This window comes from Dermacentor andersoni, chromosome 9 (genome assembly GCF_023375885.2).
Source record: "Dermacentor andersoni chromosome 9, qqDerAnde1_hic_scaffold, whole genome shotgun sequence".
NCBI classification, from domain to species: domain Eukaryota; kingdom Metazoa; phylum Arthropoda; class Arachnida; order Ixodida; family Ixodidae; genus Dermacentor; species Dermacentor andersoni.
Genome location: NC_092822.1, coordinates 40,142,172 through 40,157,883, shown reverse-complemented (window position 1 = coordinate 40,157,883; position 15,712 = coordinate 40,142,172). Strand labels below are relative to the sequence as shown.

General features: G+C 43.2%; 1 protein-coding gene across 9 annotated transcripts in view; it reads right to left on the bottom strand.

Annotated features, from left to right (window-relative positions):
- Nucleotides 1-4,063: 4,063 nt before the first annotated feature.
- The window catches only part of Creld (Cysteine rich with EGF like domains), a 48,742-nt gene continuing 37,093 nt past the window's right edge, over nt 4,064-15,712 (bottom strand). Inside the window, exons 10-14 of one of the 9 annotated variants that reach the window (XM_072284496.1) lie at nt 13,922-13,936; nt 12,727-12,744; nt 9,742-9,756; nt 7,741-7,941; nt 4,064-4,368 (exon numbers count right to left, since the gene is read on the bottom strand). In XM_072284496.1, coding sequence (XP_072140597.1) covers nt 4,304-4,368; nt 7,741-7,941; nt 9,742-9,756; nt 12,727-12,744; nt 13,922-13,936 — 314 coding nt within the window. In that variant the 3' untranslated portion in view covers nt 4,064-4,303. Of the gene's footprint in view, nt 7,942-9,741; nt 9,757-12,726; nt 12,745-13,921; nt 13,937-15,712 lie in introns of all 9 variants that reach the window. The other 8 variants (XM_072284497.1, XM_072284500.1, XM_072284498.1 and 5 more) reach the window with 8 other exon arrangements.

Genomic DNA, 15,712 nt, shown 5'->3' with positions numbered 1-15,712 from the left:
CCCTGCAGTGCGCGTAACCGGGCTGATGATGATGATGACGATGAAAGGAATCGTTATACTCGCGGACAACTTTCTGTGGCTATGAAGGAAAAGCTACGGAGGCAAAGCGCGCACAAGTGAGAGCGCTTCTGCAAGGAGTCCCGCGTTTTAATCCAGGTTATAGTTTAGGCTGGGGAAGAGAAAACATAAACACCGTATTACCAACAGTTAAATAAGACAGGAGACAACACTGAGTGTAAAGGTTCACTTATCTTGCGGCTTTTCCTTTTCGCGTCTGAGGAAATGCGAAACCCGTCGCGCGCGGAAGCTGCGCCGATTCAGCGCTTTTCATCATCATCATCATCATCAGCCTGGTTACGCCCACTGCAGGGCAAAGGCTCGGAAGAGAACAGCGCTTTTACGGGTATCCAAAAGCACTGTCAAACGCTGCCGGACTACTTGGCGCGGTAACACATTTGCAGCAGCCACGCGCCCGTAGGTTTTCCTTCGTAGCCACAGAAAGTTGTGCGCGAGTTGTCCATGGCACTCTTCTTCTTAGTGAACGTACCATGGCCTCACCGCGGGGATTGCTTCTATGTGTAGTTCAGAGCAGAGTCGTTTCAATTGTACTATCGGCACTGTGTCTTCGAAATAGCCCTTGGTGCGAAAATTGAGCTCAAGCGCATTTTGATCATAACTACATTATAACAAGCATAGAACAGCTCCGACACATTTGTACATCCCCGCGACTCACTATGCTCCAAACTTCGCTGCGCTTTGGACTCTCGTGTTGAAATGAAGTATTGATTATAAGAGTTATCTGTATAAGGCGACGAGACGCCCTTGACTTATAAGCTTTCTTTTCAGTGAGACTAATACAAACTATGAAGATAAATTGAGCTTAAAGGTTTGAATTAAGCTAAAGTGTACGTTAAAAAGATATTAAGACAGGAATATTACGAAGAACTGTATCATGCGCTTCTTCGACAAGCGATTTAAGACAACGTACTCGGGACCTTGTGGCTTGTGAACCTTGTGTTGTGGCTTTGAAGATGGCGTCAGTTGTCTGTTACGACTACGCCACGTCAACTGTGACGCATTCGTCAGCCGTCGAACTCGATGATGCGTTACAACAAGCAGCGTACGAGCTGAGCGATTCCTGGAGAAACCCTTACGACAGTGCTAATGCTCAGTTAGCGTTAGCGCAGAACGCACATCGGTGACGTCTGGAGGGCAGCGACTGCACCGTTACGAGGCGTTCGTTGTAAAACAAAAGTCGACCGTCGCGGATGCCTAAACTCTTAGGCAAAGTTACACCCTTTGGCTTGCCCCTTCTGCCACACAACAATAATCGTTATCTGCCTTGATGCGTTTCCTTTCTTTAACGCTGCGAGCCCGGTACTTTCCAGTAACGAACGACACGCCCGTTATCAGCATAGAACAGTTTACACCCTTTGGATTGCCCCTTCTGATAACGCGCGTGCCGTTCGTTACTGGAAAGTTCCGGGCTTGCAGCGTTAAAGAAAGGAAACGCATCAAGGCAGATAACGATTATTGTTGTGTGGCAGAAGGGGCAAGCCAAAGGGTGTAACTTTGCCTAAGAGTGTAATTCCTTGGTTGTACAGGCAAATTTGTAGTCTTCGTTGCTAAGTCACAGTAAGTATAAAATACATCAATTAAGCCACTCCTACGTTATAGAGGCCATACCGCTGTATAGGCTTGCATTGCAGACGCATTAACAGATCAAGAACAGTTGAACTGCGACTGTTCTCCGTGTAGTTCAGAACGCTTTCAAGGGCAGAGTAGGGGCAAGCGCTTGCCTCACCTCTAAGAATCTGCGAAGGCTGCCACTCTAGCATGCCTTTTTATAACCTCCTTCACTCTACACTCTAAGAAAAGTTTACTCCCTTTAGAGTGTACATATGCCACACAACGATAATCGTCATGTGCCTTGCCCGCATTTCCTTTCTTGAAAACGCTGCGCTCGTTACTTTCCTGCCGGGAATGATATGTCATGCTGATAACGCGCATGTCGTCCGTTACTGGAAAGTACCGGGCTCGCCGCGTTAAAGAAAGGAAATGCAAGACAGATGACGATTATCGTTGTGTGGCACATATACACCACAAAGGGTGCAACTGTTTTTAGAGTGTTGTGGCTAGCCAGGTGACAGAAACAGATTTCGATGGTTATGCTTTTGCGAACGACATGTGCGGGAAGTGATGGCTGAGCCGGAAACACGCCATGGCTGCAAGTGAATTAAAAAGGTTTGCACCCTTTGGGGCGTATCTGCTCCCACAACGATAATCGTCATCTGTCTTGCATTTTCTTTAACACAGCGAGTCCGGTACATCCAAGTCAAGAACAGCTTGCGCGTTATCAGCGCGACACAGCGTTCTCGACAAGTATCGAGCGCAGCGTTTTCTAGAAAGGAAACGCGAGCAAGGCAGATAACGATTATCGTTGTGTGGCAAATATACACCCCAAAGGGTGCAACTGTTTTAAAAATGAGCTTTAGACACTGTCTTTGCTCTTGGCTTTAGTAGTGTGCAAAAGCACAGCCTCCGAGACTGGCTTTCATTACTCCGAAGGAGCCGTTGCTGGGGGGCGATTTGGGCGCTCCTGTATCGCGTTTGGAAATGCACCGCTAGAAAAAAGAAGGGGGGGGGGGGGGGGGGGGAAGGTTAAGGACGGAAGCGTAAGTTTAAGAGCGTAAGGTGACAATTTTTGAAGCCTAGTCATATAAACAAAGGTAAAGCTGCAAAGCCCTTGCCACATGGTACGGAGAGTGCGGGAGAGAGCAGTGTGTGGCGAGGGCATCACTAAGAGCTACTGCAAACCGAACAATAATGTCTTTAAAGGTCCGGAACCATCGACGGCCTACTTCTCAACGACTCAACGCGCAGATAGGCCCCGCGGAGTGGGGAAGGGGCAGCGTAACAGAAGGTTGGTCTGCCGACGATGGCTGTCTCTAGCCTTTTTTTTTTTCTTTCCTCCGTGATCGTCGCGAAAAACGTCGCGTGGCTCCGAGGCTTCGCTGTGGGAGAAGGCAGAAATGTCGATTGCGAGCGCTGGTCGAGGCAACGGTAGCGAGCACGAGGCAAGTCTCTGCAGTGGGGGAGGATAGCTGGCTTCCTCGCCAATCAAACATTTCACTACCTTATATCTGTGCTACTACTAAAGCCTTTATAAACGTTATTGTGGTAAAGCGCTGCCTGGATGGCACTTTAAAACAAGTTCTAGTCTATACATTTTCGGCGGCGCCAGGGGCCCTTTTAGTGCTTCAAGGTTCCCCAAAGCATTGTAAGCAAGAAAATAATGGGAACCGAGGAAAGGACTCTTGCGGCCACTGTGAAAATAGAGCAACAGCTAGCGACGTAACATGTCCAGTTTGTAACTGGTTAACTGCAGTTACTCAATGGACCAAAGGCTGATCACGTTGCATTTTAATGAGCAACAAAATGCAGTTGGGCTCATCTTCATGGTAATTTCTCACAGATCCCACAAGTGCTGACACCGCTCTGTTGGACGCTTTATCTTAGTTACAGTAGCTACATTTTACAAGTGCAGCACACTCTGTTCGAGCCTCGTAATGAAACAAGGCAGTATCAATTTGCAGATACACTAGAACATGCGTCTGTAGTGGGCGATTCAAATTACGGAACTGCACCGTTTTCTCTACAACTAAGCCATTTATTATTTCTAGGTTCTAGATTCTGCGTTTGCCTTCTGGGTCTTTTTAAAGCATACCATCTACTCTCGCAACACCCAGAGCGAAAGATATTAGGAACACTTAATACCAGCACAAGTGCAAACATCCTTCATTCAACAATGCGTGCCTGTATCGTGACACTAGATGAATTGCACTTTTCGTGCCTGTGGTTCTATTTTTTTAGTCTGATGACATTATCACCATCTGGAAATTACACCTAATGACACAAGACACAACTGCATCGTGTTCTAGTAGTAGTTCGAACAGTGTGGACAGCACAACTGCCAAGACACAACACATTACTTCATTTTGCCGCAGTCAAAATCCCTATGGTGTGCTAGTAGTTCTTATTTATGTGCTGGTAAACACTACCATTCAGCAGAAAGTGGATCAATTTTATTATTAGGGCGGCGGTAACTGTACACGTTAATGTGACACAATTTTTGTAACACAGTTTGTAAAGTAGATGAACTCGGAAGAGATGAAACAGGGTATGAAAACTGTACATATGGTGTATTTATGACATATATAAATGAAGTTTCTTTTTTTTTTTTTGAAAAACAAAATGACTTTTTTGAGCAGCTGGAAATGATGTGTTGTGCACTGCAAGTCTCTCAGAGTTCGTCGCCGTGCGTGAACTCGGGTAGTGTGGGTTCTTCGCTCTCTGACACCGGCTCCTCTGAAATCAGGAATGAAAAATCTCGTTTTCAGTTCTCACAGCTTCCGTATTGGAAGCTAAGTGAACTGGCATGTGGGTTTCCCTGTGAAAAATTTCCCACAGCTTGTGACATGTGCGTACGTAACGCCTCTTGTCGAGCCTGACCAACTTCCGCCTTAAGATAAAGTCGCCGAAGCATGTTTCAGTTAGAAAGAGCGCCAGCTTAGCGCAGCAACTGCTGTTAGTATGACTTCAGCCTCACACTGACGTCAAAACAACCTAATTTCCACTAGGCTTAATAGGCCGAATGTCTTATTGTACCACCTTCAGCCTCACAATTAAAGGGTGAGAAATATGTTAGGCCTAATTAGGCTTAGCCGCCTCGGTTTTGCTTGCAAGGTCATATCTCAGCAAAAAATATAACCACATCAGTTCTGTGTGCAGTTCCAAGTGCAAGCTTACTCACCAAATAGTAAAAACATTACAAGTTGCCCTAAAAATATCACATATCTAACATGAAAGTGCAATCCCATTTGTTTAAACTGTTTAACAAACTGACTAAAAGCAGCTTAAAAGCCCTTTTGTCACTGCCACCGAGATGCAAATGATATCTTGCAAATGATAATTTCCACCAGGAAATCTTTCACAGCGTAAGGAAACCCACACCATCTCAAAAGATAAAAATGAGTGACTGTAGCAAGCTGTTCCACCCTGAAAAAAAGTGACTTGCATGGGGGAAACGTGGAAAACACATTGTGCAAACACGATATGCACTTTGAAGCAATGTGAGTGTTTATTTTGAAAGAGCCTCATTGCCTACAAATATCTACAATGCAGATTTTCTCGTAACAGCAGCTCTTCGAGATGCAGTGTTGCACAAAAAAATGCACAGCTTCAAAACATGCATTCCCTAAGTTGAGACTAGAAATGGAGTGACAAGTTCCTACTACCCTTAATGAAAACTGGGGAAAATTGCAACTATCCGGCTTATGGTAGCATCTTGATCTTGTTTCGAAAACACAGCTTCTGGAGAAAGTTCCTAAAATTGCACTGTTGCACTAAACAAATCTCTGCTGGTTGTGAAGACGCTGAACTCGGGGAGTGTTAAGCAATTGTGCACCAGTGTGCTGAGGCATTTCAAAAGTTGGTGTGAAGGCATCCAACTTCAGCACGAAATGTCACCGCCGATTTTCATTGTGTTTGTTGTTGAGAAAAGTGTTGTTAATAAACAAATGATGAACTCTACAAGCTGTCGCTGTGTGTGAAACAAATGTTCATACAGGTATCAGTAGTTGTGAGTTTGCAGTTTCAGAATCATCAAGGAATGTAATGAACTACACTGACTACTGTATACAAGGTGTATGGTACTTTTCTTTCTCAAGGCAAGACTACCTTAACCACAAAAACAGAAATAATCAAGACATCACTACAACCTCTTCTCCAAAGAATAGGAACAGAAGTGCATTGAGTAATTGTGCCGTAATACTGATAAATGTGGAATGTCGCTCCCCGCTTTTGTATAAGCGTAATGCCCGTAGTCTTTGTCCTTTGTACACAAGTTGTTCACGTCTATCAACGAGACACTTTGATGCGCAATTTACAGCCACTAGACCGACATGCGCAGTACATTGTAAAGACAGCAATGGTGATCACATAAAATGAGACACAGTCTGAAATGACAGCAGCTGCAAACAATGCCCACAGATGCATGCTGTGACAGCGAATTGTGCTACAAAATAAGCAGCATATTCATAAGAATTTTTGCTAAAGTGTTATTCAGGCTGTTCTTTAGACAACCTGTCTTACACAGTCGCAATCAATTCAAATCAAGCAGATAGACAAGACAGAGCACTCAACAAAAGAAGACGTTAAACGAGTTATAGCATACCACAACTGTAAAGATGAAGCTTTAGCTTGGGGCCAACTCAGATTTCATAATTTAAATACAATTGAAAACTCAGAAATGCGTTTAGGACAAATGCTGGACCAATTTGAATGAACTATGTTGCATTTGGAAAAGTTGAAATTTTAGTGACTGTAGGAAGCAGAATATGATTTAGAGCTAGGAATCTTTTGAGAATACTCAAAAATCTGTGTTTAAAAAACTTGTACAAATGGAGTCCATAACGCTGCAACAAAAACGACATTGTGCTTCTGTAACATGAAAGTGTTAGAGCGTCTAAAGTGAATAAATCTAATATATCAATAATTTACAGCTCCCACGAAACTGTTACAATGTTTACAAGGATTTATCCTAAGTCCTACTTGCAATCTATTGGTATACTTCGGAGTGGTGAATAATACAGCAATTTTGTCCGCTTTGCATGTATTATAAGGAATAGCCTACAGAATTGCAATATTATTGTTAATTGCAGAGTTAGAGTTGTCAACTTCACAGTTTCGTTTTTTGAAATTTTGAAATTTTCAACTATTTTTATTGGAGGATCGACAGCCTAATAAAAAATTTAGCTACAGTCCCTAGATGTTGACTTTTCCTTTGAATGCAATAAACTTCATCAAAGTTGGTGTAGTGATTGCCAAGAAAAAAAAAAAATTCTTCATTTCCGTGCATTTCGACAGGACTGCCCAATCTAAAGCTTCGTCTTCATGTAAGCCAACTTTTAGTTTTGCTCACGCTAGCAAAGCTACGCCGGAAACAGCCAACATCAAATGCTTATGGACCATGAGATCCAAGGAAAAGCTGAATACTTGTGCAGCCTGGGCAGCCACATATTCAGATCTTCAGCTAGTACTGGGATTTGGAAATAACATCCACCTGCCGTGGTTGCTTAGTGGTTCTGGTGCAGGGCTGCTAAGCACAGGGTCACACTTCGATGAGGGCAAAACTGCAACACCCGTGTAGTTAGATTTAGGTGCACGTTAAAGAACCCCAGGTGGTTGAAATTATTCAGGAGCCCCCCACTATGGTGTGCCTCGTAATCAGATCATGGTCTTGGCACATAAAACACTATAATTTATTATTATTATGCAAACAACACACTGCCAAATGGTTTACCAGGCTATGGTTACAAAATGCTTGGAAATATAATGTTTCTCATATCCTGTGGTCCATAAACTTCTGATACCAACTGTATGTGTGCGGCAGGAATTACCTAGCGCACGGAAAGCTGGCACGTGGATGATGTGACCAGCCTCACTGCCTTCACAGGTACAGTGGCAGCAGTACGCTAAAATTCTCGATTAAGGTGACCAATGATCACGCATGCTGCTTTTTCTTTTTTCAATGCTGCCCGACAGCTCACAACCCTTGAAATGAGGAGGGATGCTGACAAAGAACGAAACGGCACTAACGCACACAAGTGTAGAGGCAACAGCAAGAACACGAAACAAGTGACAACCGCGGGGCTAATCATCACCATGACATGACATTACTGATGGTAGACGTGACGCTGTGGTCTTTCCAGTTGGACAGTGTGTACTCGGAAAAGCCAATGTACACCCCGACGCACAGCCCAATGGCACTGGCGACTGATGGACTCCTCTTGAATATGATCAACGTCGCTATGCAGAGGCCAAGGTAAGTGGCATAGCGCGCCAGCAAGATGTGCAGCTCTCGCCACTTCTCGCCATTGTCTGGGAGATGGGAAAGGTGGAGAGGAGGGATGCCATTTTTTTGGTTGGCCAAGTGAGCAGCCAATCGGGCAATGAGAAAGCACAAACCCAGGATGCAAGCGAAGTGCTCGCACACTGTGTTCTTTTTTTTTGGCGGATCACATATCCCCTTCAGGCACGTCTAGAATCACACATTCAAGGATTACATGCTGGAATATCAATTAAAAGAAAATGTTGTGTCACATGTGGTGCATACATGAGGTGACGCTTCTTATTAGAGGTGTGCTGAGAGAATGGTTGATATACACAAGGTGCATTTGACAAAAGGGCTGGAAGGTTAGATGTCTCAGTGGTTGCTGGTGACGCGAGTTATTTGGTTATGTGGAGCGTTTTCTTCTTTACCTGATTCTTTATGGAAATCATATAGGTTTTCAGACAGGCTCAGTATTCTTCAAGTACACTGCATAGCTCATTTTGCTCCTCGCTCAGGTGCAGAGTTCACATTTGTGTGCGTAATCACGGTCACCTAAAAATTTTAATTTGCTCCATTCCCATGCTGTATCCTTTAATGATCTTGAGGAAACAATACGTACATTGAAACTAGTTTCATGACCAACACATTAAATTGGCACCTGAAGGCGATGTGTGGGTAACATTCACAGGAGGACATTAAAACCCTGCTTTGCTTATTGTGCCCATACGCCTTCATGATGTGAATACAGCAAAGGATTCCCTGTACAGTCTGCCAAAAGTTAAATGTTACTAACAAGTGCTACAGTGTGAAAGCTGACGAGTACAGACTATCAGCATAGATGGTTGACCATAGGAAACTTTCGCTACGAAGCTATCTAAATACATGAGAGCAGAGAAATCCCTTCTTGGCAACCACAGCACCGACATTGATGAGGTCTGCTGCATTTAAAAGAAAAACTTAAAATCTAGTGACTCCAGAAAGCAGATTCCTTTTATTTAGGCTATCATTCTTTTATTCTTTGCTGAAAATTGCAAAATTTAAGAAAGCTCAAATACCATGTGTACCACTTAAATGCAGCAATGAGACATAAATTTTGCAAAGTGCACGTAATATTACATCTAAAGCAGACAAAATTGATGCGTTACACAATGCTCTAATTTAGGCCACTAATTCATGAGTAGTGGTATAGACCACTACTTAAGAATATACCACTAATTTAATGTAAACTAAATTTATATATCAACTTTTTCCACTTGAGATGCTCTAACAGATGCAGTTTACAGAACTTCGGTATCTGTATTTTGGTGCAGTTGCAGATCTGTAAACACTACGCTTTTATTTTTTTCTCGAACCGATTTCTGGCCAATTTTGTAAAATACTGCAGGTCATAAATATTGCGCTTCATAGACTGGCTAGAATTTGAACTTTTCCTCTCAAATGCAACAAATTTCATATAAATCCGTCAGGCTAGTGGTTGGATCATAACAGTATTTCTTTGTTTTACACGTGTTTCAGTAGGGAAATTAGAATTGGCCACTAACTAAAGCTTCTTTTTAAGGCCAGTACGATATGACACACATAAAAAGGACGAGAACACATTCTACTGGCGTGTACTTGTGTTTTTCTTTGATTCTGTCTGAGGATTGCAATCCTGTGTCGTGTATTACTTGAAAGGCTAGCACGTTTTAAACACATAATTAAAAAAAAAAGCAGGACGGAAACAAGCAAACTGCTGCTGGGTAACAGAAAAGCCTAATCAGGGGAAGCGTTCCTTCTACGAACACTTTCATCAATGAAGCCATTACCCCAGACGCTGGGCAGTACCTTTCGGTGCATGCAAAACTTACCGTATGGAACGTCTTCTACACAAGACAAGAGAGACATCCAAGAAGGAAGAAAAGAATAGAATGAACACAAATGCAAAGCAGTGCATCAAAAGAAATGGCATGCAGGAAGTAACGGCAAGCATGATTTAAACGTTCATCGCAAAGTACTATAACGTTCATGCATTGAAAGAACTCAGACAAAGAATTTAATTCAGGTGAACAGAAAATATTTAAGGAAGGAAGAGAGAAGTAGGATGCATCAGTGAATCAGGCCACTAACTACATATATATATATATATATATATATATATATATATATATATATATATATATATATATATTGTCTGTCCCAGCTAACGTGGAGAAAGACTAAAACACAGGAGGCCTTCTGTGGAAATGAAACCAACTGTTTGTTGTTAGCAACCTCGTGGCAGAGCTGCCCGTACTTCTTGTGTTCTTATTCTGTTGTTATTATTATTAACATTTGCATCCCAAGCTTGATGGCTAGAATGTCTACACAAGAATGTAATGCACTAGGAAGCTCGAATCTGCCTGCAGTCTATAACAAGGTTTGTATTTCCCATGTGGTGTGTACTTGGAAAGCACTTCGCCACTTTGAATTGTTCAAGACATGCTACCTTTCACGCATCTTTCTCGTGCATTTAGCTGAAAGCCATTTGGTACACAAGTGGTGAACCATTGTGGCTTTTAAGTACTTTATGGGCTTTCTCTAAGCATGAGGAAAAGAGCTTCATGAAAAACAACATGTCGAAAACAACTAAACACCTCCTTAGCAAATGCGCTATACAAACAATGCACCGACATTGTGTCCATCAAGTGATTAATTAAAGTTTGTTGGTTAATCAAACAATGAAAATAACAGAGGCTTCTTCAGGAGGTTACTAATAAGATATGTACTTCCGGTTTCATCTGCACAGGAGACATCACTTCTTTTTTCTTAAATTGCTGCGTGTTATCTGGGACTCCAGTTTCAGTGCTTTAAAGTATTAAAGGGGCCCTGAGCCACCTCTCTGGCTTGGTGAAAAAACACAGTCCGCGGATAGCATACACTGCTGTGAACATCGCAGTCACATTTTAGAGTCGTGCATGGCGCATGGATTTTGCAAGCGGAGTGCAAAATTGCCTTTCTCTCAAACGCTCTATTTTTGACAGAAGCCTGCTCCTCACTCTTTTCTGGATGCTTTATTTCATAATATAGCAGATTCCTATGCATGATTGCTATTGGCCAACAGCTGACATCAATCAAGAAGGGTGTTAGGATCAGTGCACTTGTTCCTACTGTTACTGTGTATATTTATTGATGCAGTTTAATAAACAGGATGAAGTAAGCGCAAATCTGTTTTCGAATTTCGATAATAATGATGTACTTCCGAAAGAAGCAGACTATCGTCTGCTCAAGCTTGGCCGCGGCCGTGCACGTAGGAATGACACTTTGGCCACCCCGCTTAAATCGATGTCGTAGGCATCGGGTCTCGCCAATTTCGACTAGTTTTGAAAACTCAACTAGCCTCGAAGCAAGCGAAACTTAAGGTCAGCCCGCACGCACGCTCACTCCTGGCCGATCCTGGTTAGACGCCTTGGCAGACTTCGCTTCGCATGAGCTTCAGAATGTACAAGTTGGATGCGGCTGCTGTCTGTCATTCAAGCTGGTTCAGGACAAAGCCGGTCCGCACCACACAGCACAGCCAGACAGAAGCACACCGGTGCGAGCACGCACTCTAGCCCTGTCGTGCATGCACAAAACAAGTGCTGCAGTATATATATATACATACTGCGCTACGTAGCTGTGATCTGCTATGTAGCGCAGATCCCGCGGCTGCCACGGGTTGCCGCAACAAGTTAGCTGGGTGAGCCATAGAGTTTCATAAGTAATTGCTACAGGGAACTGTGGCGTTAGCGTCTATGAGAGCTGCAAGTGAGGTGGTATCAGCCAACATAGGAATGATAGGTAGTACGTGGATTTGCCTGAACTTCATCCTTCTGGCTTCAAGCAGCTTCGTGATTTTGTAAACTGTTCATTTTCAACAGAGCACTGTGCACAACATAATCAAATAAACATTAATAATATTGCCTGACGGCAGGATTCAAACACAGGACCTCTAGCACAGAGGCCCATTATTGAAATCATTACGCCGTGGACGCATGCATCAAAAGGCGACCATAGAACGCACTTATCAATTTCTCACGGGCAAGCCAATTTGTTGAGACACTCGACGAGTTTCGATTTGGCCATCTCGACAGGCTGAACTGCTGCAATTAGTAGTGACTGTGTGTGTTTGCAGAGTCTTCTGCACTTAGAAATTGATCTCAAATTTAGGAAAAAGAAGGCAGATAAACCGTAATAAACAAAGCCACAAGAATGTCTGAATTCACAAGGACGAAGATTAGACAAATCCACATACTACCCATCATTCCCATGGTGGCTGAACGATTACAGCGGCAGAGTTCCCTCTTGTAATTGTTGTAGGAAACTTTATGGGCTGGGGGAGCGCACTGCGGCCCGCTGAGGTCAACCGCGTCTGGCACACCGTAAGCACCAAAGTCGGAAATAGTGGCGTCTAAGTGAACATCCAAAATCAAATTTGAACTGCACGCCACGGTGACGTTCAGTAGGGGGAGCAATTTCGGCACACCTTGCCTTGCCATAGCCTTCGCAGTACAAATCATTGAAGAAGGAGCAGTAGCACCACGAACGGTATGTTTGATTGCCAATAACGCTGCTTCTGCTGGACGTGTTGAAGAACTTTTGGAGGCAAAGTATTTCTGAAATAGTCTAATTTAACTTCAAGTGCATTTCTCGACTTCGATAAAAAGTGGTTCAGGGCCCCCTTAACAGTAGTGTGTGTTTGGAGACACTATTTGCAGATTGAGAACTTTGGCGATAATGTGTCTACGTCACCAGCAGGTTGCAATATGTCTCACACACACAGTAAGCAGCAAACTACTAGAGCGCAGTCGGGACAATGAGGCCTCGACACCACTCACCTTCTCCCTCGTCCTCATCTAAAGGTGAGAAAGGCAGCAAGATGCAGAATGAGTGCAACAGAAGGGTGCCATGAGACAGAGAAGCAATGCAGAGGGTGCGTTACAAAGCTCGAGACGTGCAGAGATAGAATACAGAATCGGGAGACACGATAACACAAAATATCTTAAAGGCCAACTGCAACAAAATTATGGACCATGCAAAAATCCTAGCTTTTGATAGTGGAGACATAGAGAAAACCCCAGGAAAAACTGTATGTTTGAAATATGAATGAATATGCTGTGAAAGGCTACCAAAATTAACATTTTGGTATTAAATCTGATGAAAAACTAAATGCTGTTGTTACAGTTGCAAAGAATAACACAGTACTTGGAATGTTCCGAACCAATGTGACTTCTCAGCATGACCTCAGAGACTGGGCACTGCCTGTGATGTGCTGAAAATCTCAGAGGCCATGATTTGAGCCACATCCACTAACCACCAGGTGCACACGTCTGCTTAGGAGCTATTTAAAGGCTGCTAATAAGAAAATTAGACAATTACTAGACCCGCAGTTTTGCCACACTTTCTCACATAGTATTGTAAACGTCAAACTTTTCGGACTTCTAGAGACCGCAAAAATGTTCAAAAAAGACAGATGCATGCCTTGAACTGCCCTCAAGGGCTTAAATTGCCACATTCACGTCCAAAATAGGTTTATAGGCCTGCCAGTACAATTATTAGGTGTCTCTATGCTCATGCTGTAGCAGGATACGGCGAGTATGTGCGTGTGTAAGATGTCCCGTGAAGGTGGCCCTTTTGCACTGTTGGTATGCTTCACCGCAACACGTTGCAGATGCTTCACCGCATAAAAAAGTTATTTGCGGCGAAGCTGACTTTCAAAAACTAGCATTACGCAACGCAATATCCAAGCGATCGGACGGAGAAGGGTTTCAGCAACCAAATCTTCAGACGTCCTCATACAGTGGCTCTACGGGGCGCATCATGGGGCCGCGAAAGTGTCCGAATTATCAGGCGTGTCGGAAAAATTGCGCATCTGACAAATCAGTTGCTGGCTGTACTAATACTAATCTACAGCATTATAACCAATTTAGCCAAAGTAAAATTTCATTGCAGTTGGCCTTTAGCAGATTTTACACAAACATTCATGCAGCGTCAAAACAAAGGCGTAAATGCAACCAAAAACCTATACCGTACCTGCATCAGTTGCATCTGCAGAAGAAAAAGATAAAACAAGGATGTGTGAAAAAAAAAAAGCTCAATTCATGCAAAGTAACAAAACAGAAAGAAATTAAATCAACAGTGCTTGGCATGCATATACGAGTGAAACTAAATAAAACTAAAAACTGCATACACATTCACCTGGAGCAGAGAATAAGACAATGGAGCACATGTTAGCTTCGCATAATCAAACACTGGATGACTGTTTATAGCCCAATCCTTTTCCGTTCAGTGCAGTTAGGCACAATTTTTTGCAATACCAACCCAAATCTAAGGAATATACGACTCTTTTCATAAAGAGCAAGGTAGCCTTCCTACAGTGTCTCATGCAGAAGACATTGCAGTGATCATGAACTAGAAAATATGCTAATCAGTTACTGCATATCTAATTGTGTAATGTGTGTTCACGCTCAAAGCAGCTTGGCAGGAAAGAAGCAATGTGCTTAACAGGTAACTGTCTTTTTAATTACGAGAAGTGCTCCCATTGTCTTGGCCCTGTGACTATGCAAAAGTGCCAAATTAATGCTGCATCGGACTGGTTGTATCCAAGCGCTCCTGCAAAGCTCCAAAGGCTGTTTTACAGAACAACTAAGCTTTATCGTGACAATAAACACACTGCTCCAGTGTTAAACTGAACTAATGCTACTAAATTCCTTCATGTGATACAGCTTTGTTGCTGTTTTACAAAACCGCCAGAGTGCTCTGGCAGCGTTCTAAAATGACCAGTCGAATGTGCCACAAAAGTTTTGAAAAGGGCCTATCGTGCACGTTGCGGACCACGGTGGACAGCTCTGGATTATTTTGGCCTCGTGGAATTACATAGCATGATGCATGAGAATTTCCTTGTTCCACCCTCACTGGAATGCATGTGTCAGAGCTGGGAATCGCACCCGCAACCTTGAGCTTGACAGTAGAACACCACATACAACGAGTCGGCATGCTACGTGTCAGTGAACGATGGATGTTCAAGTGATAGAGGCCAGAGATTCAAAATTCAAGCGGGAAACCAATTCCTTTATTTGTTTCAAGTGCGCCTTGTCCTTGACTGCTCCTAAATTTATGTCCTTGCCCCCATTTGAACTGTTGCATGCTGAATGATGCAGAACCCACTAGCTTGATATTTGACGTTGCTAAGAGCACACCAAAACTCTTTTTGAGTGCAGTAAGAAAACTTCCTGTGTAGACAATGCTGCCACGAACGTTCAAGCAAAATAATATTCCTCGAGATGCAGCAGGGTTATCAATCATCTTGCATGCTTATTCCTGTGGCTTTCGAAATGCCTTGCCTTTTTTTCTACACCTTAGGCGACGTCAGCAATGATGTTACATAAACTGCGGCGGCCAGTAGATGCCAGCCATTCGGAACATGCACACCAGCAGTGGTTGTTAAAAAGTGTCCCGCTGATCTCGTCACCGCCCTTTTGGGCACTCTCGAGTGCTTAAGGCACCTAACTCAAAAGGCCACCGTGAGAAAAGAAAAAGAAAGGAGCAGTAGACAGGGCATTGCTAGTCGAGAGGAAATGAAGATTCAAGGGGGAGCGGGGAAACCAAACATTGCACACATTATATTGCCATTCACATTACGTCCTTTTTAGAAATTTCTCCGGGAATATATTCACTGAAAGACACTGCACACATTTGAGCATGTTTCCCAGGCTTCAAGACCTTTAACAAAAGTAAAGCTCACAAACTAGGCTTAGTTAGGAAAATGCACAGAAATTCCTCCTCTGCCTTGTATGGTCTCCTGCACTTTCTAACTTCTAAAAT